Source organism: Hyperoodon ampullatus, assembly GCF_949752795.1.
Source record: "Hyperoodon ampullatus genome assembly, chromosome: 12".
In the NCBI taxonomy this organism is placed as follows: Eukaryota; Metazoa; Chordata; class Mammalia; order Artiodactyla; family Ziphiidae; genus Hyperoodon; species Hyperoodon ampullatus.
Window position 1 is genome coordinate 62,764,165 of NC_136925.1, and position 26,286 is coordinate 62,790,450.

At 40.9% G+C, this 26,286-nt stretch overlaps 1 protein-coding gene across 1 annotated transcript in view; it reads right to left on the minus strand.

Annotated features, from left to right (window-relative positions):
• The window catches only part of MAP3K5 (mitogen-activated protein kinase kinase kinase 5), a gene marked incomplete at its 5' end in the record, with an annotated part of 225,813 nt that overhangs the window by 23,467 nt on the left and 176,060 nt on the right, over positions 1-26,286 (minus strand). Inside the window, 8 exons of the mRNA XM_079716111.1 lie at positions 5,016-5,184; positions 5,275-5,452; positions 8,404-8,424; positions 9,143-9,320; positions 11,724-11,881; positions 17,133-17,238; positions 18,168-18,304; positions 18,954-19,081. Of these exons, the coding sequence (XP_079572237.1) occupies positions 5,016-5,184; positions 5,275-5,452; positions 8,404-8,424; positions 9,143-9,320; positions 11,724-11,881; positions 17,133-17,238; positions 18,168-18,304; positions 18,954-19,081 (1,075 nt within the window). The remainder of the gene's footprint in view (positions 1-5,015; positions 5,185-5,274; positions 5,453-8,403; positions 8,425-9,142; positions 9,321-11,723; positions 11,882-17,132; positions 17,239-18,167; positions 18,305-18,953; positions 19,082-26,286) is intronic.

Here is a 26,286-nt window from a genome sequence, read left to right on the forward strand (position 1 = left end):
GCAAGAGTACATCCAGTTATAAGGAAGGAAGGAAGCAGAAACAACTGAGTTGAGAATGATGATCAGTAGGGAGAGAAGTGGATGGAAACAGCAATGGCACACCAAGCGGGCCAATAGCAACCGAGCCAGAGGAGAGATGTACAGACTCCTGGGACTTGAAGGCCCTTGGAATCACACTCTAGTTTCAGCCTGTGTGAGGCTCAGCTAGGCACCGTGGTAGAAATTAACCTGAAGAGGTCACTTCCCTCATTGCTACGTGTGTCTGCCTACATGTTCCCAGTCCTTCAACTGCCCTTAAAGCACGTCAATTCCTTGCAGTCAAAAGGGGCTCGCTTCAGACTCCATCCGGGAAACCTTTCCTTACCCACCGATAAGGCATTAGTTATAAGAATGGACCAAATGGATGACTTCACATATTAAAAATTAAATACAATATTTAAACAAATTCCCTCCCTCAAGCTGAACTTTTTTTTACTTTGAGCAAGGAACATTACTTCCTTAAAGGAAACATAGTAGGATGTTATTTATCCTCATTAAACTTTAAGAAACAACTGGATTTTTATTATGCTCATTTCTATCTCATATTGCACATTTTGTTATTGCATCTTTAAAGTTAAATTCCTCAGCTGGGCTGTGAAAATTACAATTTCTAGGAGTCTATTAAAATAAAAGAGAAATGTCCCATCAAATTCTTTCTCTCAATATATTTTCATTTGGGAGCTCCCTCTCATGTTTATGTTTTGATGAGAAAAGTTTATATTAAAAAGCTTGAAAACTGTCATTAAGGGAATATTTTAAAATCAGACTGGGAACAATTATAAACTTTGTTTCTTTTCTTACCACGAACTAAATTACAACCAAAGTAAAGATGCATAGGCAATACCACAGTAACATGAAAATATGTTCAAGAAGAAAAATGTGAGTTATTCAGAAATTGGAAGCTTATCTTAGTGAAAAATCAGTTATGTGTTTGCCAGCAGTTTAAATAGCAATCATTTTTTGGACATTAGCTTTGTTTTCACAACAGAAAAACATGCTGCTTCTGGTCTTTGATGCCACTGCCCTACAAAGGAATGCTGTCTACCTTGGAAAATGTTCTTCTGTCTGGGATGTTTCATCACGTACCTAATGGTTATTTCTGTTTTCACTCTTGCCTCCCCGTGTGCACTCATCAACGTGCCTTCATGAACAAGCATCTTAGGTACCGGGTGAGACTGATTCAGTATCAGAAAGTAACATCTGACAGTGTGCCTTTCCTGAGCACTCAGAGGACCATCACAGATTCTCCTGCAAAGGGGCTCTCTCTTCTTTATTCCTTAAACTTCCTTAAAAATGGTGAGTGGACTTCAGAAGGATGTTACAGATTGAAAGGGCTTTCATGGGCCGCTTTGAGGACCTGACCAACATCTACCTTTTAGTCTTGTTCTAAAGGGTAGGTTTAAATGTAAAGATGTATCTATTAATAGAAATATTTAATACAATGAAAAGACTTATTTCCATCTGGTAGTAGAAGAAAATTAAAGATACTAGATAACTGTTATTAGCCTGCTTGATAATGATAATAATAACAATAATAGTTAACATTTGTGGAATACGTTCTATTATTATCTCAGTGATTCATGATCATAGTTACTCCTTATAGCAACCCTATGAGGTTAATACCATTGTTTCTTCTATTTTATGGATTAGGAAATTCAGCCTCAGAGAGGTTCAGTAACTTGCTCAAGTCACATAGCCTTTATGTGGTGGAACCAGGCCTCAAAGTCAAGTTTAGGCTGAACCCAAGCTCCTAATCATTACCTTCTATTGCCCCAATCAGCTGGATGAACCAGCAGTAACCTTGGGGCAGGACCTGCTCTATCACAAGATCACCACGGGATGCCACAGGAAAGGGTTCATAGAGTCCCCAGCAGTACAGTCAGAAGCACCCTGTCTATCCCTTGACGATTCTGGATTTACTAAGTGATTCTGACCCCAGAATCACTTCTGGTCCCCACTGGTCACTTCATGTTGGTGCACTGAGGCATGTCCTCTGACAGTCGCTTTTAAGTTTTTCTTTTCTTTCTCTTTTTTTTTTTTTTTTTGCGGTACGTGGGCCTCTCACTGTTGTGGCCTCTCCCATTGCAGAGCACAGGCTCCAGATGCGCAGGCTCAGTGGCCATGGCTCACGGGCCCAGCTGCTCTGCGGCATGTGGGATCTTCCCGGACCGGGGCACGAACCCGTGTCCCCTGCATCGGCAGGCGGACTCTCAACCACTGCGCCACCAGGGAAGCCCCCCTTTCTCCTTTTATAGAGAACATTCAAGCTTAAAAAACTAGGAAGTCACAAACACTTGAATAGGATTAATCAACTCCAAATTTAAGAATTTCAGCATGGTCATGGAACCTGCCAGGTTCTTTGCTGAGGGCTGGGACAACAATACTAACCAAGGCAGTCCCTGCCCTGATGGACCTACAGTCCAGCAGGGAGACAAAGAAAACCCCCAAACAAGCAGATACTTTCTGTATTAGAAAAGCACACTCATTGGGGGATGATTACGAGATTTAAGCAATCCCTGCGTTCTGTGTTTCTGACCTAAAACAGAAGCCTTCATTCCACAGTGGCTGCTGGTGATTCCCTCCCCCAACCCAAGCCCTGTCCCCTCCCCTGGTTTATGTTTCTCCCAGCACTTGTCACCCTCTGGTGTAGCAGTGGGGAGAGCAGTGTGGTACTTGACAGCACAGACCCTGGAGCCAGGCTGACTGTGTTCAAATCCCGACTCCATCACTTAGGTCTGCATGGCCTCGGTCAGTTACTCAACACCTCTGTGCCTCTGTGTCCTCATCTGCAAAATGAGGATAATAATAAAACTAGTGCTGTAGGACTACTGTCAAGAGGATTAAGTGAGTAGAGACACAGGAAATACTAAGAACCATATCTGGCCCATAGAAAGTGTTTGCCAGTATTACTATATATCTACCATATAGAGAAACATATATGTAACACACAGTATGTGGCAACATATAACTATATATTTAACTGTATTTGTTACTATATATTCAACTACATGTTTACTGTGTTTTTATTGCTTTTCTTCCTCCACTAGAATGTCAGCTTCAATGGGATGCAGATTTTTTTTCTATTTTGCTCACTATAGTGTCCCCAGCACATAGAACAGTGCCTGGCATCTAGTAGATGCTCAGTAAGTATTTGTTGAATGAATGACCTCCAATGACTGCCCAGTTGTTCCTTCTGTCTAAACTTGATTCCCCTTCTTATCTTACGTCATCCGATTCTCAGTCCTTGAATGACCACAGTGAACAGACAGAAAGGAAACAGCGACAGCTAAAGGTTCCACACTGCTGCTATCTCCTCCACATCTCCAGATTCTTGCATGGCATCCTCAGCACTCACTCTACCTCCAACTCAGAGGCCTGGCTGCCCTGCACCCCAGAGCACCTGCTTTCTGGGCCTCAGGGTCCCTGCTCACTGCAGGCAGCTTCCTTTAAGGACCCAAGTCAGAGTTTTCCCAGAACCTGAAAATTTCAGTTCTCCCTGTACCCAGAGACCCTGCTGACACACACATGGCCTTTCAGCTCCTCCTATGGGATCTAAAGATGTGAACATTCAGAATTCCTAAGGCGATGAAATCAGCAGAGAAACTTAGTGGGGTTCTTGAGACAAAGACAAGCAGGGGCTATAGAGCAAGAGCTGAGAAAGAGAGAGCCTGGCTCCATTTACATCCCAATAAAAGCTGAGAACAGGTAAACTGCTAGACTGAGACTAAAACTTGACCCCATCCCTCCAGCTCCATCCTTTTTTGCAGCTATTTTCCTAGGACAGAAGGGAGGGAAGAAGTTATGTGTCATCCACAGTGATCACAGAGGGACAGGTGGTGGCCACAGGTGCTAAAGCAGGTACACAAGTCCCTGACGCCAACAGAACTGAAAGAGGATGCAAGCATCATGTCTGGGCCAAGCATGTCTGGGAGGTTTACACCCACAGGGGGCCTGAGCTTCTGCTCCAGGCACAGGAGGCATCACCTACAGCTTGGAGGTGGGGGAAACTCTATTTCCACTGGGGCAGAGTTCGGAGGGGATTCTTCCTCATTTCTGTAAACAGAATCCCAGGGAATACATTTTCCCAGGTATTATGGATGAAACAGTGCCATTCCCCCCACCCCCCAATTCACGTTTTTAAGCCTTAACCCCTAATGTGACCGTATTTGGAGACAGGGTCTTTAGGAGGTGATTACGGTTAAGTGAGATCATAAGGGTGAGGCCCAAATCCAATAGGATTAGTGTTCTTAGAAGAAGAGGAAGAGACACCAGGGGCACACAGAGAAAAGAGGGCAGGTGAGGACACAGCAAGAAAGTGGCCATCGGCAAGCCGAGGAAAGAGGCCTCAGGAGAAACCAAACCTGCCAACACCTTGCTTTTAAAATTCCAGTTTCCAGAATCGTGAGAGAGAAATTTCTGTTGTTTAAGCTACTGGGTCTAAGGTATTTTGTTACGGCAACTTAGCAAACAAATACACCAGGGAAAACGAGTTTGACTGACCAGCTTTGTTTTTTCATAGCACGAATGGCCTCCTAGCACGCTAGATAGTTTACTTATTATTGCCCATCACCTTCCATCTAATTGTAGCCCTCCAAGCACAGGGGTCTCTGTTGAATTTGTGATGTTTCCCAAATGCTCAGAGGAGCCAATGGCAGGTACCCTCATGCTAATATCAAAATTAGCAGTTCACATGGCTCAGTGCATGTTTATTGATTGAATGAATAAACAAATGAATGAAGGGTGAAAAGTCTTGTAGGGACCAGCTGGAACTTCATCAACATGAAAATTTTGCTTCTGACTTAAAAATAGCTGATGTTCAAAAACGCAGTTTCTGTGTTAGGGATCTGCCTATCCCTGGTTTGTTTTATCATCAGGAGAGCAGCAGCTTCCTCATGTCTTCACATCACGTGTGACAGTTCCAAGTGGTTACGACACTGTTAAAATAGGGGAAATGAAGTCTCCATGAGGGGTTTTACCTGAGCCAAAGATTCCATTAAGTTTCTCACAACTTTGTCTTGGTCTTCCGTCAGGATCCTGTGAAGCGTGGCCCGTCTCTCACTGTCCTTCCTCAGCATAAAGAATCCGGAATCTTTTTCTTCAGGAGAAGGTGGAGCACTGTGGTCTTCAAAATTTTCGTCAGGGATGCTGTAATAATTCAGACAGCACAAATCATAATTTTCTTCACAAAATGACACACAACATACTTCTCTCACCCAAAACAAGCCAGGTCTTTACCCCAGAAAGAGCGTCCGTACTCCTTTGGCATCTTTTTCTCCGCAGGACTTGGCTCTTGTTTTGAAAGAGAAGGGATCCACCTTTAACTCCGTGTCTGGAGAAACTGAGCCGTACTCACTGCTACTGCTCGTGTCCTCCACCAGGACAGGCACTGGCAGGGAGATGCTCCTAAGATACTCTGCATGTCACGAGAGGGGAAAGGAGACGATTAATGCTTCTAAAAACGTGCACACACGGACACACCTATTGAAAGACAGCAAGATTATTTGTCAAGTGTCTCGTTTCAGTGAGTAGCAAAATTATGCTTTGTAAGAGGCTGGTCGTGGGACCACGGTGCCTCCCAATGCTCAGTGTAACCCATGCAGGGGGTCGGCGAGGAAAGGGCCTCCTGGGCTCTGAAAGGAGTATCTCAGGGGTGTGAAACTGGAGGAAGCACCAGGCCCAACAGTTCTGGGTTCTGAGCCCTTCGTTTTTATTGTCCTCCTATTTGGAAGGTCATTTATGAGTCTTAGTTTTCATATCTATAAAATAAAGGACCAGATTCATAATTTGTAAACTGCGTGCCTCAGAAGTTTAAGGTTCACCTATTTCTTGGGGCTGCCTTGGATGGGGTGAGTAGGATTCTGTGATTCTAGAACACAGGTTCCAACCCTGTTTTTCCTGAAACAAATATGTTCTTTCAGTCATATATCAGGGCTCTGCTTAAGGATTCATATTTAAAAAAAGGTTCTTTACTAAACACAGATTTTGGAAACTAATGGACTAGATGATCTCTTAGGTCTTTCCCAGTTCTCAGACATTATGATTCCTATAACAAATGTAAGCTTTTATTTTATTTTGATGGAGACTGAACTGGCACAATAGGAGGTACCTACATTTCATCAAATACTGGTTTTAAAATAAGTAATTTTTGCCAGAAACATCTTTATCAAGCAAATCAATGTCTCAGGCCAAGAGGGCAGAACAGAAACAGATGGGTCACTGGGAGATAAAAAAACATCCGGAGAATTCAGGAGGCCTGGAAGAAGTTCTGAGAGAGGAGGAACAGGAGGGTGTTTAGGAAAAGGAGAGGGGAGGGCTTCCCTGGTGGTGCAGTGGTTGCGAGTCCGCCTGCCGATGCAGGGGACACGGGTTCGTGCCCCGGTCCGGGAAGGTCCCACATGCCGCGGAGCGGCTGGGCCCGTGAGCCATGGCCGCTGAGCCTGCGCGTCCGGAGCCTGTGCTCCGCAATGGGAGAGGCCACAGCAGTGAGAGGCCCGTGTACCACAAAAAAAAAAAAAAAAAAAAAGGAGAGGGGACTCTTGGACTGTGGTCTACAATTCTAAACGAGCCACTGGGGCATGGGCAGGCCAGAGCAAGAAGGGACCAGCAATAATAGTCATAATAACCACCTTACGGCAGTTGCTAAGCACCTCACACGTGTAATCGTATTTAATAATTACAAAGACCCGTGGGCAGGTTGTCTAATTGAATCCACTGGACAGATGAGGTGACTAAGGGTAAGTCATTTCCAAGGTCACCCAGTTAATGCATGAACCCAGCTCTGACCCCCAACGCCCATCCTCTTAATTCTGACTCTATAAAATCTTAAGATTCTAAAATATCTTTTTTTTTTTTTTGGCCGTGCAGCACATGGGATCTTAGTTCCCCAATCAGGGATCGAACCCGTGCCCCGTGCAGTGGAAGCAGAGAGTCTTAACCACTGGACTGCTAGGAAGTCCCTTAAGATTCTAAAATATCTTAAGTTAGACTCTAAAGACAGAGCAGAGTCCCAAATGCTCTTGAGTCATCCTGAGTGCAGAGGGGGGAGGGCATGGGGGAAAGGTGACCCAGAGTTGAGCAGGTGGACACCTTCCATCTCATGCTTGTTCTAAGGCACATGCTCACCGAGAGGGCTTGTGGGCAAAACTATCAGCTTAAATTCTCTCTCTCTAGCTCTCTCTTGCCAAGTGTGTATAGTTGAGTTCGCATAATTTAAATATGTGCGTGATGAGAATGTTTCCTAAAACAAAAACCGACCCATATGGAAGGGATAAAGCTATCATGCATTGAGCTTCTGGGCATGGCTCCAGCCTCTTTTGGTATATAGTTTTTATTTTGTTCTCAGAACTAAATCTGTCAAGTAGGTACTGTTCTCAACAGAATACCTGATGAAACAAGTAAATTGCCGCATGTCACATATTTAGAAAGTGGCTCAGTTGGGATCAGAACCAACTTCCAACTAAGTCCAAAGTGAATCAACTTCTGCTTAAGTCCAAAGTCAGTGCCCATTTTATGACACCAAAAACAGGCTGGTCGGGAGGCTGTGGAGCACCCCGGGTCCACCTTGTGAGACGCAGTGACTGCCTTCCGGCGTCTAGGCTGCTTGTGGAGAAAGGAGGAAAGGGAGGCGGTTCTCTTCACAGAGTTCTCCTTGACTCTCAGAATTCAAGGAGGAATCTGGAAAGGCTGTGGCCAAGAAACCCCAATTACTGGGCCTCTTCTCTGGGCCGAGGCACCTTAAGGAACCTTAAGGAACCTGCAAAAGCCTGCCCCTGGCCTGTGGAAGAATGCACACGACACTCACAGTGAACAGTTAAGCCCCCAGCCTACGTGATCAACAGCTCATCCAACTTAGGAAGAGCCAAAGCCATGGTCAGTTCTTTCCTGTTCCTTGAAATGCATTAGTTGATCTTCCTAGAGCAAATTTACCTTCCTAGTTATGATCTGCAAAGGCCAATATTAAAAATCACAACTTGTCCTGACCAACTAAATCCAGAGAGAATATAGGACGCCAGAGGTGATACAGGAAGGTGTCTGGCATTGAAATTTTCCACAAGAAATCCATTAGGTGGCCAACTGCCTCCTCAATAAGAAAGCATGGACTCCTCTCAAATTGAAGATTTCAAAAACAGAGTCACCGTCTTCCATTTAGGGAGGAACAACGGAAGCCTCTCTCATGCAGGAGGAAGGCGAGGGGTTTTCTGAAGGAAGGAACCCAGCCAGGCTTGCAGCCACACATCCTTAGTACCCAGAGGAGCCCCTCCATGTAAGCAAGAAGCAGAGGATGAGGCTCTCTGACAGGCAGTCTAGAGCTTAACTATGATGCACCAAGCTTCAGCTCAATGGACAATACAAAAATAAACTCACCATTCGATCCAGCTGAAAGAGCTGTGGAAAGAAAAGCAAACACAGCAACATAAGCAGGCGTTGGGTTTGTTGCTAAACTAAGAAATCAACAAAAGATGAAGTGAATGCTTGAAATGGGATTGATGTCCTTTCCAAACATTCAGTCTGCCCATGACATCCCACATAGTCCCCAAAAATGCTAACAACAAACGAATCATTTGCTTTTTTTTTCTTTTCTGAAAGGAGTTATGGAAATTATTGCAAAAAGACAATTTATATTTTTACACTGCTATTTTATTTGTAACTGGCAATCTTCTCCTTTTTTTTTTTTGAGGGGGGTTTAGTTATTCAGAAAGATAGTCTCCTCTAAGAGGCAATGAGTATTTTCTACTACCTAAAATTAAAAGAACATATTATCTAGATGGCTTAGAAGTTTAACAGCTCTGTAATAGCCCTATAGCCCATCTGTGGTGATTTGGAGTTTCAGCTTGAAAAGGCTACATTTCACCCCTTTAACTTTGATCTTTGTATCACCAATGCTAGTATACAGATGCTTATATTCTAGTTCCCTACTAACCATGTGATGGAAGATTATTATGGGTGAGGTCTTAGCATTTGTGAAACTGATGGTAACACTGCTTCCTGACCAGTTTTCAGTGATGTCTTTAAGCAAATTAGCTTACTTCTGGAAAAATCTTCCTCCTTAAAAGTTTAGGATTTAGTGACTCTGACCTATACCCCCTTCAAGGCAACGACATACCTGAAAGCTTAGGTTGTGTCTTTTTCTTTTTGCTTGAAACTGTTAAGAACTCATCCATAAGCAAGTCGTTAGCACAGACTCTCTTGTCAGCGTCTGGTTCAAAACATTTCAATATGAACGCTTTGGCCTCTGCCGACATGGACTCTGGGATCTCCGGGTGGACTTTAAACATTCCCACCTAAGACACAGCACAACGTGACTTCTGAGTGACCATCTTATCCCATGGGCTCTGGGTTCCATAACCTGGTCACCTAATGCAACAAGCTCCTTTATCATATACTACAAATTCATGGCTTTTCTCAAAGTGAGACAGGACTTGTTTTCTGTAGGTTATGGAAAGTTTCCAGAGCACTTTTGTAAGTTTATCAATGACACAGGCATAGTAATTAGCTTAAGAGAGTAGACAGCAGCACTATGAAATAATAATTCAGTCCTCAAAGTTTTGTGCTTGGCTTTTCCATTTATGAGATTTACTGAATACTCCCAGCAACCCAGTGGATTAAATATCATCCCTGTTACAGCAATGAGAAAAATGAGGTTCACAGGTGTGAGGTTATATGCTTATGAAAAGGCAGATCTGGTATTTGAAACTTCATTTGTTTGGCTTAAAGCATATGTTGTTTCTCCTGTGCCATGGTTTGTGAAAGTTTTCCCTGTCTCAAATTGCCTACATTAAAAGAGATATTTAAAAATACTTAAAATTGGGACTTCCCTGGTGGCACAGTGGTTAAAAATCCACCTGCCAATGCAGGCGACACAGGTTCGAGCCCTGGTTCAGGGAGATACCACATGCCGCGGAGCAACTAAGCCCATGTGCCACAACTACTGAGCCTGCACTCTAGAACCCGTGAGCCACACCTACTGAGCCTGCATGCCACAACTACTGAAGTCCGCGTGGCTAGAGCCCGTGCTCTGCAACAAGAGAAGCCACCACAATAAGCCCGTGCACCGCAACGAAGAGTAGCCCCCACTCTCCGTAACTAGAGAAAGCCCGCGCAGCAATGAAGACACAATGCAACCAAAAATAAATAAATAAAATAAATAAATAAAAATACTTAAAATTAAACAGTTTTTCTATAACAATGAGAACTTTCTTTTCATTGACGTCATTCTAATTTTTTTTCAGTAATGTTTTCATGTATTTACTACAGAGAAAACTTCCTAAGGAAATCTTCTTTGTTATAAATAGCTTATATGAATTTATTATTATATAGATAATAAGATATAATTATCTGTAATAATTATAAAGCCTTTACTATGTGTCAGACACTATCCTAAGTGCTTTGCACATATTGTCTTATCCACTCCTCAAAACCCTTTTATTAGATAGGTACTATTTTTATACCCATTTTATAGATGAGGAAACTGAGATACAAGAAGGTTAAGTAATTTACCTAAAGTCATCAAATAGTTTGACTGTGTCAGAGCCTGGATTCAAACATTGCGAATCCGTGCCAGAGTATGCTATCTCATCTAAAGCATGTTGTATAATAATCCCGGCACCATGTGCGTAACAGAGGAGCATTTCAGAGTGAAGTCCTAGAGACTGGTGAAAACTTGAAAGACTGGCCAAGAAGAGAAAGACATCCATTCAGGTCCAGAAAGGCAGCTCCCTGAGCAGCTCTCATTGTTCTTTCAGGTTTGGTTACACTACTATTTCTGTATCAGCAGTAGCCTATCATATTGTGTCTTAAAGTAAACCAAGCTTTGTACAAACACAGAAGGTATGTAATACGTGGTCCCTCATAAGAGGCTATTCACAAATGGAGTTAGTACTAGAAACACGATCAGTGGCAGGGAAAGGAATAACAAATTATGATCAAAAGTCCGATGCCTTAGAGACTAGCAGACATGTGAGCTTTACTTCTTGGGAAACAGGTGTTCAGCTTAATATTCCTCTGGCTTGGTGGGGTGGCAGGTGAGGACTACAGGGATTCATGGGCAGGTCATTGTTTGCCCAGGCCCCGGATGCTGAAGCTGTGGCCCCTGAGCTCTCTCAGGCCTATTTGCATATCATGTGCTCCCTGTTTTGAGAGATGGAGCTGCTTCCTTTCTCACCCCCAAAACAGTTACTAATGGGCAAATTAACAGGCTAGAAGAGTAGATAGATGAGAATAAGTTTGATGTACTTAAAATAGCAACTATGCCCTTTTATCTAAGGAGCCTTCAAACTATTATGATAGAGGAGTAAAGGAAAATATGTCTTTAATACCTAAATGGATAAAACATGTTTTTATATCTCCCTCAGTGGAAGATTTTTCAGACTGTGTTTCCCAAAGAGCTTGAATCATCTTCTGTGGAGTGATGTGTTATTTATACTGCATTGTGAAAGGGCAGTCACAGGAAGTTACACTGAATCTCACTTTATAGTTGGGAAAACTAATATGGAGAGAGATGCTCCATGTGAGGCAGAGGTGTTGACCAGGGGGAGTGAATCTTGAACTTTATAGCTTAGATTGTGCTTACTTAGGCTCCTTTCATTTTACCTAAAAAAATATGACATACACACATGGAACATCCAGAAGCTATGAAGAGCTTTAACCACTGGTTTTTAAGACATTTAAGACATATGAAATGTGACCTTGAACATAGCTGCTTGTGGTTCCCCCAGTTCATAAAAGGGTGGTTTTCCAGTGGCCATTTCAATGATTGTGCAGCCCAAAGACCAAATGTCTGCTGCTTTCCCGTAGCCTCTTGGTCCTTTATCTATTATTTCTGGTGCCATATACTGAAGGGTACCTGCACATAATTCAAACACAGTTACACTTTAAAAAGAGAAAACAGATGAACACCTAATGACAGTTTCAATTTCTTTATATATATAAGATAACTTTAAAAGCATGATTCGGAAAAAAAAAAAAAGCATGATTCGGGTCTTAATAGCGCATCTTCTTTGAATTCCAGTTTTTTCTGCTGTTAATAAAAGGGGAAATAGCAGTTTTCATAATGGATTTCATTGGTGACATAAAAATAGCATACTAATATTATCTGTTTACAAATAGATACTTTCTCCTTTCCTAGATAGTTGATTATAATTGAGGCATCATTTCATTGGGAACTCTTAGATACTTCTAACAATCATTTGAGAATAACAGAAAATATATCAACACACATTTTTCTGCAATCAGTTTTTCAAATACATGAAGACTCCCTTTATGTATACTTCTAATCTTTTCCAGGAAAAATTTAGGTCATTCATCCATTTCCTTAGTCTGTTATTTCTCAATTCCTGATTGAATGCTCAGTTCTTCTATTTTCATTCTCATTTCTTAATCATGAAAGCATGAAGATTCTGAAAGTCACTGTTAAAAATAATGTAAATAGGGGCTTCCCTGCTGGTGCAGAGGTTGAGAATCTGCCTGCTAATGCAGGGGACACGGGTTCGAGCCCTGGTCTGGGAGGATCCCACATGCCGCGGAGCAACTAGGCCCGTGAGCCACAACTACTGAGCCTGCCCGTCTGGAGCCTGTGCTCCTCAACAAGAGAGGCCACAATAGTGAGAGGCCTGCGCACCACGATGAAGAGTGGCCCCCGCTTGCCACGGCTAGAGAAAGCCCTCGCATAGAAACGAAGACCCAACACAGCCAAAATAAATAAATAAATAAACTCCTACCCCCAATATCCTCTAAAAAAAAATTAATAATAATGTAAATGGTTTTGGGTGTACGTTATTCTGTAAATCTAACATACGTGGCTCTTGCTGTGAGCCTGTGGTCCATGGATAACAGATTTAATGGGTCAAAGACAGGTCATGAGCCATCAGTATAGACAAATCACCAGAGTTTAGAAGAACAGAAAGAAAAAGAGAGGAGATTTAAAAGGCTTCACGGAATCAGAGAGTCGAAGAGTGTGGTATGACACAAAGAGCATTAAGTGGGGACCAAAAACTCCGGTTCTAGTTCTGGCTTCGTATATCCCAAGTGGACACTCAACTGCAATCGTCTCATTGGCTCAAACTAGAGGCTAAATTTATACGTCTAACCTGCAGTGATTTCTCAAAGTCCAGCAATGAGTCAGGAGTGTGAACAGGAACAGATAATTGCATATCCCTGGCTTCTGATATACTCACACAAATGATATAATCACACAAATGATATAACCCATCCAAGATGCCATAATGAATTATTTCAAGTTCTGAGGCATTTGCCAAAAGAGCCACTTCAGTATTTTCTGATTCATAACCAAAGTGACAGACATTTTGATAAATACAGGCAACACCTTTTATGAATGATCCATGCCTGATTTATAGGTGAAAACTGCTACACAAATTTCCTCTTAACAGTTCCTATAAAATCCACTATCAAAGGCTAGAAACTGGCTGTGTTTATAAACATAAGGAAAAGTATATTATTTTTGTCACATATTGCCATTTTGCCAGGTTTATCTTCCAGACCTCATCATTACATGACAGTAGCTCATGTTCACAGTCATATACGACTCCACACGTCTGCTCTCAGCTTAAATCAGTAACATTGCTGGAGGAAAGCATTTCTCCTGGTGAAGGAGAAGGTAACCACGCTCCTCAAATCACTACCCTTAGTAGAAAACTGTTATGATTTCTCTTCATTGATAGCTTCCCCCAAAGTGATCATTTTTTACAATGTAAATAAAATCAAGTGATTGTTTAGAAAATATGTGTTGAAGTCTACCACTCTTTTTTTATCTCTGGATCTAAAATAGACTTAATGAAAGAATTTAAGCTATACTAATATCTCAGTAGGAATTACAATTGACCCAAACTATAGTGAATTTAAAAAATTGGACAATTCAAGTAATATCTTAACAATGAATTATGCAATGTTTTTATTCATCAGATAATATTTCAAAGAGCAATATCTGCCAATTGTGTTTAATTATCCCCCATCGAGCAAGTGCCAAAAAAAGCAGGCTTAGTCATGTGTTCCTATCTGCTCTCCTTACTCCACAAGCACATGACACAATATTTTATATAAAGAGATTTATAGAGTTGGATAATGAAGATCAAGCCAATCTGAACATTAGCCCAAGGAAAACAAGTGAGAGTATTAACTCTAAAACCCATAGCTCATATATCTTCATTAAAATAAAAAATTACTTTAAAATAATCTGTTTTAGAATTTCTTTGCCACTGCAACCACCCAGGGAGCCACTACAAGTTAGTGGTTAAAAGCTTAAACTTTGATGTCACACTACATCCACTCATTCATTTAGCAGATCTATACTGAGGGTCTACTATACTGAGGCCAGGCACTTAGAATATAGCAGTGGCTGAAACAGGCAAAAATCCCTGGGCTTGTACAGCTTACATTTTTGCAGTGGGAGACAGACAATAAACTATAGTACAATAAATAAATAAATTATATAAATGTTAGTAAGTGATGCGTTAAGATAAAAAAAAAAAAAAAAAAAAGCAGGGGTTCAGGATCAGAAGTGCCCAGGGAAGGGCTGCCATGTAAACAGGGCAATCACAGGCCTCACTGAGATGACATCTGAGTTAAGGCTTGAAGGAGGTGAGGGACTTAGCCAGGGAGAGAGTTGGGAGAAGAGTGTTATAGAAGGAAAAGCCTGTGCAAAGCCCTGCAGCAGGACCCCACCTGGTGTAATGAAGGAAGTGCAGGAAGGCCTGTGCAAGGTGGGAAGGGTAGGAAGTGGGTCTAAAAGGTAATAGACTCCGAGTAGGTCTGAGCCTTGTCCATCATTGTAAGGACTTTGGTGTCTATTTACTCAAAAAATAGAAAGCCATTGAGGTCTTTGAGTGATAGGGCTTGATTTATGTTTTTACTGGATTGCTGTGGCTGTGGTGTTGAGGGAAGACAGTAGGGGCAAGAGTGGAAGCAGGGAGAACAGGCTATTGAGGTCATGCAGGTGAGGTGGGAGCTGTGGAAGGAGGGAGGAACTGGTCCAAATTTGGACACGTTTTGAAGGCAGAGCCAATAGGTTTCCTTGGTGGATTGAGTTGAAGCGTGAGAAAAGAGAGGCGCCACGGATAACTCTAAGTTTGGAGTGGCCAATCGAGACAGAGAAGAGGGTGGGTGGAACAGGTTTCGGGAGAAGCTAATTCATTCCATTTGGCATGTTAAGTCTAGTTGAACTGCAGCTCTTTTCCTTACTAGATTTGTGACCTCAGGCAAGTTATTTAACCTCTTTGAACCTTAATTTTCTCACCATAGACTGGGAAAATGATACCTAAGGATTAGGGTTGATATATGAATTTCAATGAAATAACATATAATGCACTTAACGGGGATTCAGTAAGCGCTCCATAGGGAGTAGTTGCTGCTGCCTTCCCTCTCACCAAATCACTAAGAAGTCACACAGGTCACTGTCTTTCAACTCAATTCACCAGAGGTTGCCTATACCTGTGCCTTGGCCAGTGCTGAGTTAGTGCTGTGAGGCCTGCACACCCCAGGCCCTCGTGATCAGCGCTGGAGACAGACCCACGCATATGTGTCACACACATCACATCATGAGAGGTCAGTGCAAGAAGTCCAAGCAAAGGGGTCCTGGAGGACTGCTTTACTACAACTTCTCTGGTGATTAAAAAAAATTGTTTTAAAGATAAGCAGCAGATAGTAAATTAACACCTTGCCCAAATCAAGAGTCTGAAAGTAAGGATTTTCTTTGCAGAAATTACTGAGTCTTGGCAGCATCTAAAGTGACTCTTGCCAAATGGAGGGAGTATGAGGAAAAGAAATGTAAATATATTTAAAGTTGCTAGAAGGATGAAAGTTATTTTGTTCAAAAAAATACATTCTAAGTGTGTTTAATTCTGTGCCCTGAAATACCCACTGCCGTGAGAGTAGGAATGGGGTCAGAGAATTTGCTGATTGAATGTTCTGAGGAGAAGCCTTATAGACTTTCTCTCTCTCTTCCTTTCCCCTTTCCAGGCTTCCAGAACAGATTCTTCAGCAAGGTGGAGAGAAAGATGGACTGGGCAAGAAGATCAAAGCAAAGAACAAGGGGTGGATTACAAATCTGAGTTCTATCGTTTACAAACACTTGTGACTTCTGGGTATGAAGTCCCTTCTCTCTCTCAATTTCCTCATCTGCAAAATGGAGGCCATGCCACCTCCTCATAGAATTCAGAAAGGGGGACATCTGGCCATTTTGCTTTATATTAGACCAAAGGTAATTCATTATCTTTTTTTTTTTTTTGGCAGCACCATGGCACTTGCAGGGTCTTAGTTCCCCAACCAGGGACTGAACCCAGGGCCAAAGCAGTGGAAGCACTGAGTCCTAACCACTGACCGCCAGGGAATTCCCAATAACAAGAACTTAACATTTCATGAGAATCAGCAGAATAATGGAGTGGTAAAAACTTGGAGTGGAGAGCAGGGTTGGAGTTCCAGATGTCCTCCCCATAACTGTTGGGCAGTCAATCTCTCTGAGCCTCTGTTTCCTCTTGGCTACTGTCACCTGTTTGGAAATCACTTTGTCTCCACCCTCCCAGGATTTTGCTCCAGCGGCAGCTCAGTATCTGCATTGCCTAATTTCTCGGGAAAGCTTTCTCCTCACCCGGCTTCTGAGTTAGTGAGTCACTTCCTTTTTCTGAATTAAAATCTTAGTTATTTATGTGCTGTGTAGGGGAACAGACCACAGGGAGTAAACAGATTAGGAAAGAGGGAACTCATATGGGAAATGATTAAAGTATAAGTAAGAATCACTGAGAGGCTGGGCTAAAGAAACGTTAAAAAAAGGAATCTTGTCAGGATTATAGTGGTTGTAGACCAACCAGGAGAGAAGTAATGACATGAAAAGAAAAACAAATAACAAATTGAGAGTTAAAAAAAAAAATCTTCAGCGGCATTAAGCAGGAGACTGAGCGAGTCATATAAATACGAGGTAAGAAATGGGCCAGATCAAATTCTCTATAACATTTCTCAGGGCATCAAAAGATATCAGCATTAATGTTGGTGAGAACACAGACTAAATTTCTCTCTCACATTATGCTCAAATGCAGCAATTATTTCTTTAATTACATAAGGTGTCTATCATCATTGCAAAAACATACCAGTAAAAGTTTCAGTACATGGATTTATGCCAGCAAGCCTCTTTGATGTCCCGAAATCAGAGATCTTGAGAACACCACTATAGGTATTAATCAACACATTATCACCCTAGAGAAGAGAGAATTTTAATGAAAAATGTTATCTTTCTTCCAATATTGTTTGTTGTTGGCTTGAAAGTCTAGTAAGTAAAGGTGTCCTTACAGCAAAAAGGACACTGATTCTATACTCTTCCTTAATAGTTAATCTCAGTAGTGAATTCTTGACACCACTTTTGTTTACATATTATCAGTTCACAATCTGCTACTCAGGTCACAAGGTCAAACGAGGTTTACAGATAGTAGGGGTTATTTGTGTGTGATATGGGTATGATAAGTTAACTTACAATATTTATAACTTCTCAATCACTTTCCTTTCTTTTCTATGTTGTTTTACTTCTTTTCCTGGAATATTTAGGGGTAGCACAAATAAATGGGTATTTGGGTTGGTTTTAGGGTAGTAATATTAACTTACTTTCAATAGTCCAGACTTTGTCATAAATTTACTAGTTCTGAATTTTCCCTTTTTAAGGAGAATTTCATAAATTATCTAATTTTAGTTCTACGCATGAGTATATGATACTTGTGAGAAGTGGGGATTTTATTTTTTCCTTCTAACTATTCATCCATTAATTGAACAAATATTTACTGAGTAGTAAGGATACAAAGATTAACCAGCCTGTAAGCCTCTCAGGAGCAAGGACCATATCCTGTTTAACTTTGTTCTGCTGAGCCACCAGTCCCACAGGGCACCTGAAACAGGGCCAGGCATATAGTGGAAACTGAATCTTTTTTGGTTGAACATGGTTAAGGGGTTTATTCCTTGAGTAGAAGAGATAAGACATGAATATCAATAACTGACTCAGGGCAGAGTGATATATTTCTGCTGTTTCTAGGATTTATTTATCATTCCAAATTAGTACCCATAAGACAATATGACTTTTGCAAATAAAACAATTACCCATCAGGGAACTTACGAGAATGAATCCTAGTTCATCCTACCTTTATATCCCGGTGAACTATCTGATTGTCATGGAGATATTTTAATCCTTCCAGTATTTGCTTGGTATAAAAGCCAATTGTTTGCTCGTTATCTTTCAGTGGGCCCCATTTGGAACGAAGGAGAGCAGAAAGACTTCCTGTAAGTAGGGAGAAACAGTGGATAAAATCTTATCCAAATGAATTCTTTAAAGCACGTTAATAATGTAACATGAATTTAAGCTAACATTTATCGGTTATTAACAGTGGCCCAGGTACTGTACTAGATACAGTACTTGGGCTCAAATATAAATAGGAAAGTGTCCCTGCTCTGAAGATGGTCATTATCAAATACAGTCAAAGACCACTCAGTTTGCTAACTTTAATCCAAGTCACGATGATTGATACAAAAACAGTTCTGATACTTATTTATTGTCCCCTAATAAACTGTAAGGTAATGTCATATGTCAAATTTTTGTGTACATTTAGACAAATTAAGACCTGTAAACTAGTAAATCCCATTCAATTTTACTCCTCTTCAAGGCCCTAGAAACATATATTTCTTTTAAAGTAAGTTGTTTTCTGAGGTTTTCCTATACTTTATTTATTTTTATTGAGATATAGTTGATGTACCATATTATGTAAGTTTCAGGTGTACAACATAGTGATTCATAATTTTTAAAGGTTATATTCCATTTATAGTTATTATAAAATATTGGCTATAATCCCTGTGTTATACAATATATCCTTCTACCTTATTTATACATAGTAGAAACTTACACTTTTTAAAGAAAGAAAACCATCTCTTACCCCCTGGGACCTGCTCCATGAAGATTTTAATGAAACCATTCTCACTGAAAGAGCCCAGATACTGAACAATATTTTTGTGCTTCAGATGCTTATGCAGTGCTATTTCTTCATGAAGGGGCTGGGAGTATCTGAAAGACATGCAAATGCCAGTGAGCTAATTATGTAGACAGACTTTTGTGTAAAAATTTAAGCAATACAAATGGAAAATTCCCATATATGAAATCAAATATGGCCATCTAAGGCCTTTATTTCTCATCACATAAATTCTGTGAAGTTGGAGCCCTGGTAGGGTCTAAGGGGAAATGTGTCAGGTACTATTCTAGGTCTTCTGTATATATTAACTTATTTCTCACAACAAGCCCATGAGAAGGTACTACTAAGATGCCCACGTTACAGATAAGGAAATTGATTCACAGAGAGGATAACTAACCTGCCCGAGATCTCAAAGCTAGTAAGGGAAAGAGCTAAGATTTGAACCCAGAAAAATTGAAATCATCCACACAGCTCACTGTCCACATTAACATGACCTTCTATTCCATTGGCTTCATAAGTTTATTGTTCCAGGAGATTCTTGCTCAGGAAGACAAAAATTGCAAATAATTTTAATATTCATTCCAGAACTTACTGAAAGGCCCAGCAACTCTTCAGTAGAAAACATAAAACCATTATATGCCAAGCCTCCTTGATTCTATTCTATCCAATTCTATTCTATCATATTTTTTTTACCCAATCCTAACCGAGCCTCCATACTGAAAGACCAGTTTTAGACCAGACCTCAAAATCATGCACTTGGTATATACTGCTTTATCAAATTATAAGATGAAAGTGTTTTGTATTTCTGGAACAGACAGAACATTTTGTTTTTTTTAAAATTTTTGTTGGAGTATAGTTGCCTTACAATATTGTGTTAGTGTCTACCATACAGCAAAGTGAATCAGCTATACATATACATATATCCCCTCTTTTTTGTATTTCCCTCCCATTTAGGTCACCACAGAGCACTGAGTAGAGTTCCCTGTGCTATACAGTAGGTTCTCACTTGTTACCTATTTTATATATAATATCAATAGTGTATATATGTCAATCCCAATCTCCCAATTCATCCCCCCCTTCCCCTTTGGTACCCATAGATTTTTTTTTGCATTTTATTTATTTTTTATACAGCAAGTTCTTATTAGTTATCTATTTTATACATATTAGTGTATACATGTCAATCCCAATCTCCCAACTCATCCCACCCCCTTCCCCCCACCCTCCACTTTCCCCCCTTGGTGTCCATATGTTTGTTCTCTACATCTGTGTCTCTATTTCTGCTTTGTAAATAAGATCATCATACAGAGTGAAGTCAGAAAGAGAAAAACAAATATCATGTATTAACGCATATATGTGGAATCAGAAGAACACTTTTGATGATTATCTGAAGTACTATGAAGTTTGTAGGCTCTTAACAATCCTGAATATTAATATACCGTCATATATTATATTAATATAATTATTGTATAACTAACTGTGGTAGGATGTCAGCAACGATAAACATAAACAGAGACTCAAAGCTATTCCCTAATTTTTTTCTGTCGTACAATGGAGGCTACAGGTATGAAAGGCATTAACCACTAAAACATAAAATACAAGCATGCTGCCTCATAATTTGCTTCAGTTCTACATGTAAGAAATGCTCAGATCTTATAATGGCAAATCCATATAAGGAGAATGGATTTTTTTGAATGCCAGTAAGAAATACTAGAATCAGTTAGTATTGAATAATATATTAGTAGGTTACAAAAACCCAAATTCATTTAATTAATTAATTTTAAAATATATTTTTAAAATTTATTTATTTACTTATTTATTTATTGGCCATGCTGCCAAGCTTGTGGGATCTTAGTTCTCTGACCAGGGATTGAACCCAGGCTCTGGCAGTGAAAGCGCTGAGTCCTAACCACTGGACCGCCAGGGAATTCCTGCAAATTCATTTAATTTAAACAAACTTTTATATTCTGTGAAATATTACTCAGAAAGCTGCCAACAACAACAAAAAATTGACTTGTATATTAGATCTTTTACTAATTTTAGTTTTCTTTAGAATTGCTCTAGGAACTAAAGGCTGGTATTAAACTAACCCCCTTAACAAGGTATTAATTAGGGACACCATTTTGATTATTGCTTGAATGAGTTAACACAAGAAATACCAGTGTTACCAAGAAGATCCTTAGGTAATGACTCTCAACTATGAAGACATTTACAAGTAACTTTTTCCATGGAGTTTAAACCAATTTATTAACACTAGTTACTAAGATTGCTCTTGATATGCATGAAATAAAATAGTGGCAATATTGGGCCAATTCTATAGATTTGGTAGATCAAGATGACTAAATTATCTGAAGCAAGAGGCTAACTCAGTTTATGATAATTAAAGGGCTCCCACCCCTGACACTCTATTAAATATCAATCATAAATGTTTAAATATAAGATCCTGGAGAAACAAATGTACTACACACACTCCTCCTTACGTAACCAAAGGATAGCTCAAAGTTACAATAATAGTCGGGATTCATCCTGGCTAAGAAAAAGAACTTTTCTCCAATATGGAAATGATTAGTAACACCTAGCAATTCTCACTAAATGTAAGTGAAAGTTTAAGTATCAAGCACTGAATTAGCATGAAATTATAATTTGTTCAGGTCAATAAGCAATGTTCGTCTACAGGAATTACAAGAAAATCCCGTTTCTTCTCAATTAGCTGTGACAATGGAAAGAAGAAATGGTACAGATAGAGATACATGCATTTAGCTTTGAAAAATTATTAAATCATACATGTCTCCAGAGCACCTCTGCTGAGTCAAATTCCCACTACAACCATCCAAAGCAGTGGTTCCCAACCTCGGCTGGACATTTGCATCTCCTGGAAGGATTTTTAAAAATATCAATGCCCACGACCCACCCCAGAATTCTGAGGGGTAGGGCCTGAGTATCAGTATAAGTTCCCCAAATGGCTCTAGTATACAGCTGGGTGGAAATACCTGATCTAAGTTAATAGTCGAGGGGTGTGTAGAATGTTAGCGGAAGCCAACCTGAGATGAACAACTAGCTGAGACAGACTATGAGAGTGTCCTTAAAATGCACCAGCTCGCTCTTACGACGACTCTGATGATCTAACAAAGTGTTTTTAGAATGTGAGGGAAACACAGAAGAAGCTGTTTTTGTTGCTATGATCCTTCACTACAGATGGCAGTGGTTAGTATATGCTGGATTATGCATTATTCATACCCATTCTACCATCTTAGCAATTATCCTTTGTAACTGCTACCTTGTTAAAAGCAACCTGAAAAATCCTCTCCAGGTCACAAAGGTGGAAATACCTCTGTGTGCTGTATCTCACAATAACATGATAGACTTCACTGCAATCTTCTTTTAGAGGTAACAAAAAGATGTCCCACACTAGCTGTTCAAGAGAAGGGCTTGTCACGCAAGTATTTTCAAACAACCCATATTATACCAAATGGATCTTTAGTGGTGTTGGTGTACTCTGTGTGTGCACAGTGGCAGCTGAATAAACTTAAGCTACAAAGATAGTTTTAAAAGTGGTTTCCTTCCAAGTACCTATTTAAATTTATCTGGTGGTGGGAAAGGAGGTGATGTTGTTGTAGATTAGTGAGTTTGCTGCAGCAATTTGATAGTGACAACCCTTTAAAATTTTGTATTGCTTAAAAATCCACTCTATGTATATAATACTTAAGAACCTATAGGAATATTTAACAAAATTTTTAATATGACAAATTTATGTATATTCCCTTAGGTATTTAATGAATAGTTTCTATCACCATTCCGTAAGAATTCATATATATGTCTCATGAACTAACCAAGGGGAAACTGTAAAAATATCACAGAAAACATAAAATTGAATTTACTGTCTGCCTATCTAATATCTGTTCTTCCCTCTTTCTATGATTTTGTTTGGGGAAACAACTGGCCAACATAAAAGCTATGGAGTTTCTAGCCTCCTTTGTAGTTATGGGTGTCCACTTTTGGCCAATGAAACAGAGGTGAAAGTATGCTGGACATTTCTGAGAAAATTTGTTTTCCTTTTTCCTCTTCCTGCCTGGAATGCAGATATGGAGGCTGAAGGCACATTGGCCACTTGTCACAGTCATGCACCAAGGATGGAGACTAAGGATGGAGAAGCAGAAAGAGAGGTGAGGCCTGGGACACTGGATGCATGGGAAAGAAGGGTGTCTTTTTCAGCTTGGGGTAATCAGAGAAGGCGTCTCTGAGGGCCTGAGAATTGAACTGGGACCTAACTGATGAAAATGAGGCAATCCTGCCAAAATCTGGGGACTGAGTCTTGGTGGGCCTGATGGACAGAGAGAGGACAGCGTGGCTGCAGTAGAGATGGTGAGGCCCCAGAGGGAGGCAGATGTCTATGCTAAGGGTTCTGGGCTTTACACTGGTTACATGAGAATCCACTGAAGGTTTTAAGTGGTAGTGACATGATGTGATTTCAACTTGAGAACGATCTCTGTGCCTTCTCTGAGGAAGGGTGGAGTAGGAGTGGAGGAAAGAGTGAAGTGATCTTGGAGAGCCAGCAGTGAGCAGGCTTGAAGAGATCTTAGTTATCTACTCAGAAGTCGAACCTGGGTAGCCTGGATTAAAACCAGGAATCCTAGCTGCTAGTCCACCAGGGGCTAGAGGCTAGAAGCAAAGTTCCCCTGGTTCTTGTCCCCGTTTGAAAGCAAGAATGTTTCAAGGAGGCAAAAACTAAAACAGGCACAAAGTTTATTATTAGAGACACAGCACAACACGTGGGAGAGCACACTAAGAAACCATTTATTTATTTAAGACAGAAGCAAGGCAGAAATACACACCCAGAGAGAAAGGGTACAGGCGTCCTCTCTAAAGAGGAGGAGCGCAGTAAAGAGGTAATTTAAATCACTCATATAGGACAGTCCTTCCGGGTCTTTGTTTACCTTTGGCCGATTACTTTGTTTCTTTTTTCACACCTGACCTGTTCCCCAACACGCATGCACAATTTTTTGCTGAGATGGATTCCACTGCAGAGGCCTGTGGGTGCATGTCCACACTTATTATGGGGTGGTGCCCTCTCCCTTTTTGACCCCCAAGGAGGCGTCCTGTGCATGTGCAGACAGGGAAGTTTTCCCTGACCTTAGGAGTGGTCATCTTATCTCTTTACCTCAGCAGAGTTCAGCTCTGGCCACTAATTTTGTCCTTGGAGTGTCTAGGGAAAACAAGGCTTCAATTTTACTCCACTTGACAAACACCAGCTGTCCAGCCCAGGGGCCCATCTATCTGCTACCTCAAATGCAGAGACTAGTTATGAATCAATTGCAGTAAGGAGTCTGCGTGGGAAACCCGAAGGCTTAGATTGGTGATGGGAAAGAGTGGAAAAATTCAGAAAACATTAGAGGTTGAGACAACAGTAGAACTTATGATGGAGTAACGTAAACTGAGACAGAGAGGAATCCAAATGAATTCTAGTAGCCTCAACACCTGGATGGGTGGGGTGAGATTAACTGAGATAGGGAATCCTGCAGGTCAAGTACATTTGAGGGTAAAAAAATCCATGGTTCAGCTTGGGCCATGTTAACCTTGAGGTGCCTTTTAGATTTACAAGTGGAGAGGTTGGGTAAACACAGGAGTGTCCTTTCTGAAGAAAGCCGATCGTGTGACTGTACCACGGTGGCCAAATACCGTGAACTTGAGGGGCAGCCAAAATAAGTCCATGATGTAGCCCAGCACTGAAGTTTGGCCGAATAAGAAATATTGCAACAAGAGACTCAATCCAATTCTCTCTCTTTCAGAGTCTGAATCCACAACATGTAGAAAATGTAAATAATTGATTGTAGGAGCAGCTACCTTACAAAGAGAAGCCGTAAGAAAAGCTATGAGGCAGCAGGAATCATGAGACTGAGAGAAGAGAGAATTGTTGTTTGGAGAAACAAATGGTAGGACAGGGCACTGGAGCATGGAGCAACAGATCACCCTGCCACCACAGCTGTCCTGATCCCTGCACAACTTTCTTGTGCCTAAAAACCAGTCCATTTTCCTCAAGGCCCCACTATGTGTGGTTCAAACCATTTCCTCAAATATTTCTTCTCCTCTTTTCTTTCTGGTATTCCCTTTAGGTATGTCACACCTTTTACAGTCATCTCACAGTTCTTGGATGTTCTGTTCAATTTTTTCAGTCTTTTTTCCTCTTTGCTTAACAGTTTCGAATGTTTCTATCGACATATCCTCAAACTCATTTCTGTTACAGTGTTTTTCACCTCTAGCATTTCTCTTTCATTCTTTCTTAGCATTTCCATCTCTCCACTTACATTGACATCTGTTCTTGAATGGTTTCTACTTTTTCCAGTAGAGCCCTTAGCATATTAATCACAGTTGTTTTAAATTTGCCAGTCTGATAATTCCAACATCCCTGTCATATCTGAGTCTGGTTCTAATGCTTGCTCTGTGTCTTCAAACTGTATTTGTTGCCTTTTAGTATGCTTTGTAAAAAAAAACCAAAACAAACAAACAAAAAAAGCTGTGGAAAGCTGGACATGATGTATTAGGTAAAAAGAACTCTGCTAAATAGACCTTTAGTGGTATGGTGGTGAGGTGTGGGGTGCGGGGAAGCATTGTTCTGTGGTTTTGTGAATTACTCTCTGGTCTTTTAGTGAGCCTGCACTGCTGGGCTGTGAACTTCACAAATGTTTCTCAGTCCCCGCTCTGGTGGAATAGGATAGCTAGAGTGGCCTGGGGTTGGGCACGTCTCTTCCCCTAGGTTAGTTAGGCTCTGATGACACAGAGTTTAGGCTCTTGTAGAATAGTTTCTCTTGAGGGCAGGCCTTGTTAAGAACAGGTGCATTTCCAAATGGTTATTTCCCCTCTACCTCTGCAGGAAGCCTGGGGAAGGGGACTTTCTCTGACATTCTTTGTGAGGATCTGATAGGGCTTCTGCCCTACAACTGTGTCTCCAATGTGGGGGGCGGTGGTTTGTCCTGTGACATCGCTTTTCCAATGGCTCGGAAAAAGTAGAGTTGTTGATTTCTCAGTTTGTTCAGCTTTCCACTTGCTGTCTAGGACAGAGTGCTGACTTCCAACGTCATTACGTGTCTGACCAGAAATTGGAACCCCTGGTTCAAACCATTTCTGCTGGTGCTTATTCCCCATCTATCCAGATAATAAACCAACCATGATCCAACATAACCTGAGCCCAACACACACAGGACTATTCTCTTTTCTTCTCTTTGAAAGTCCTGTCCTTGTCACCTCAGAGATGCCATCCTTCCCCACCAAAGTGTTGTGCTTGAATCACTGAATGATGCAGCAGCTA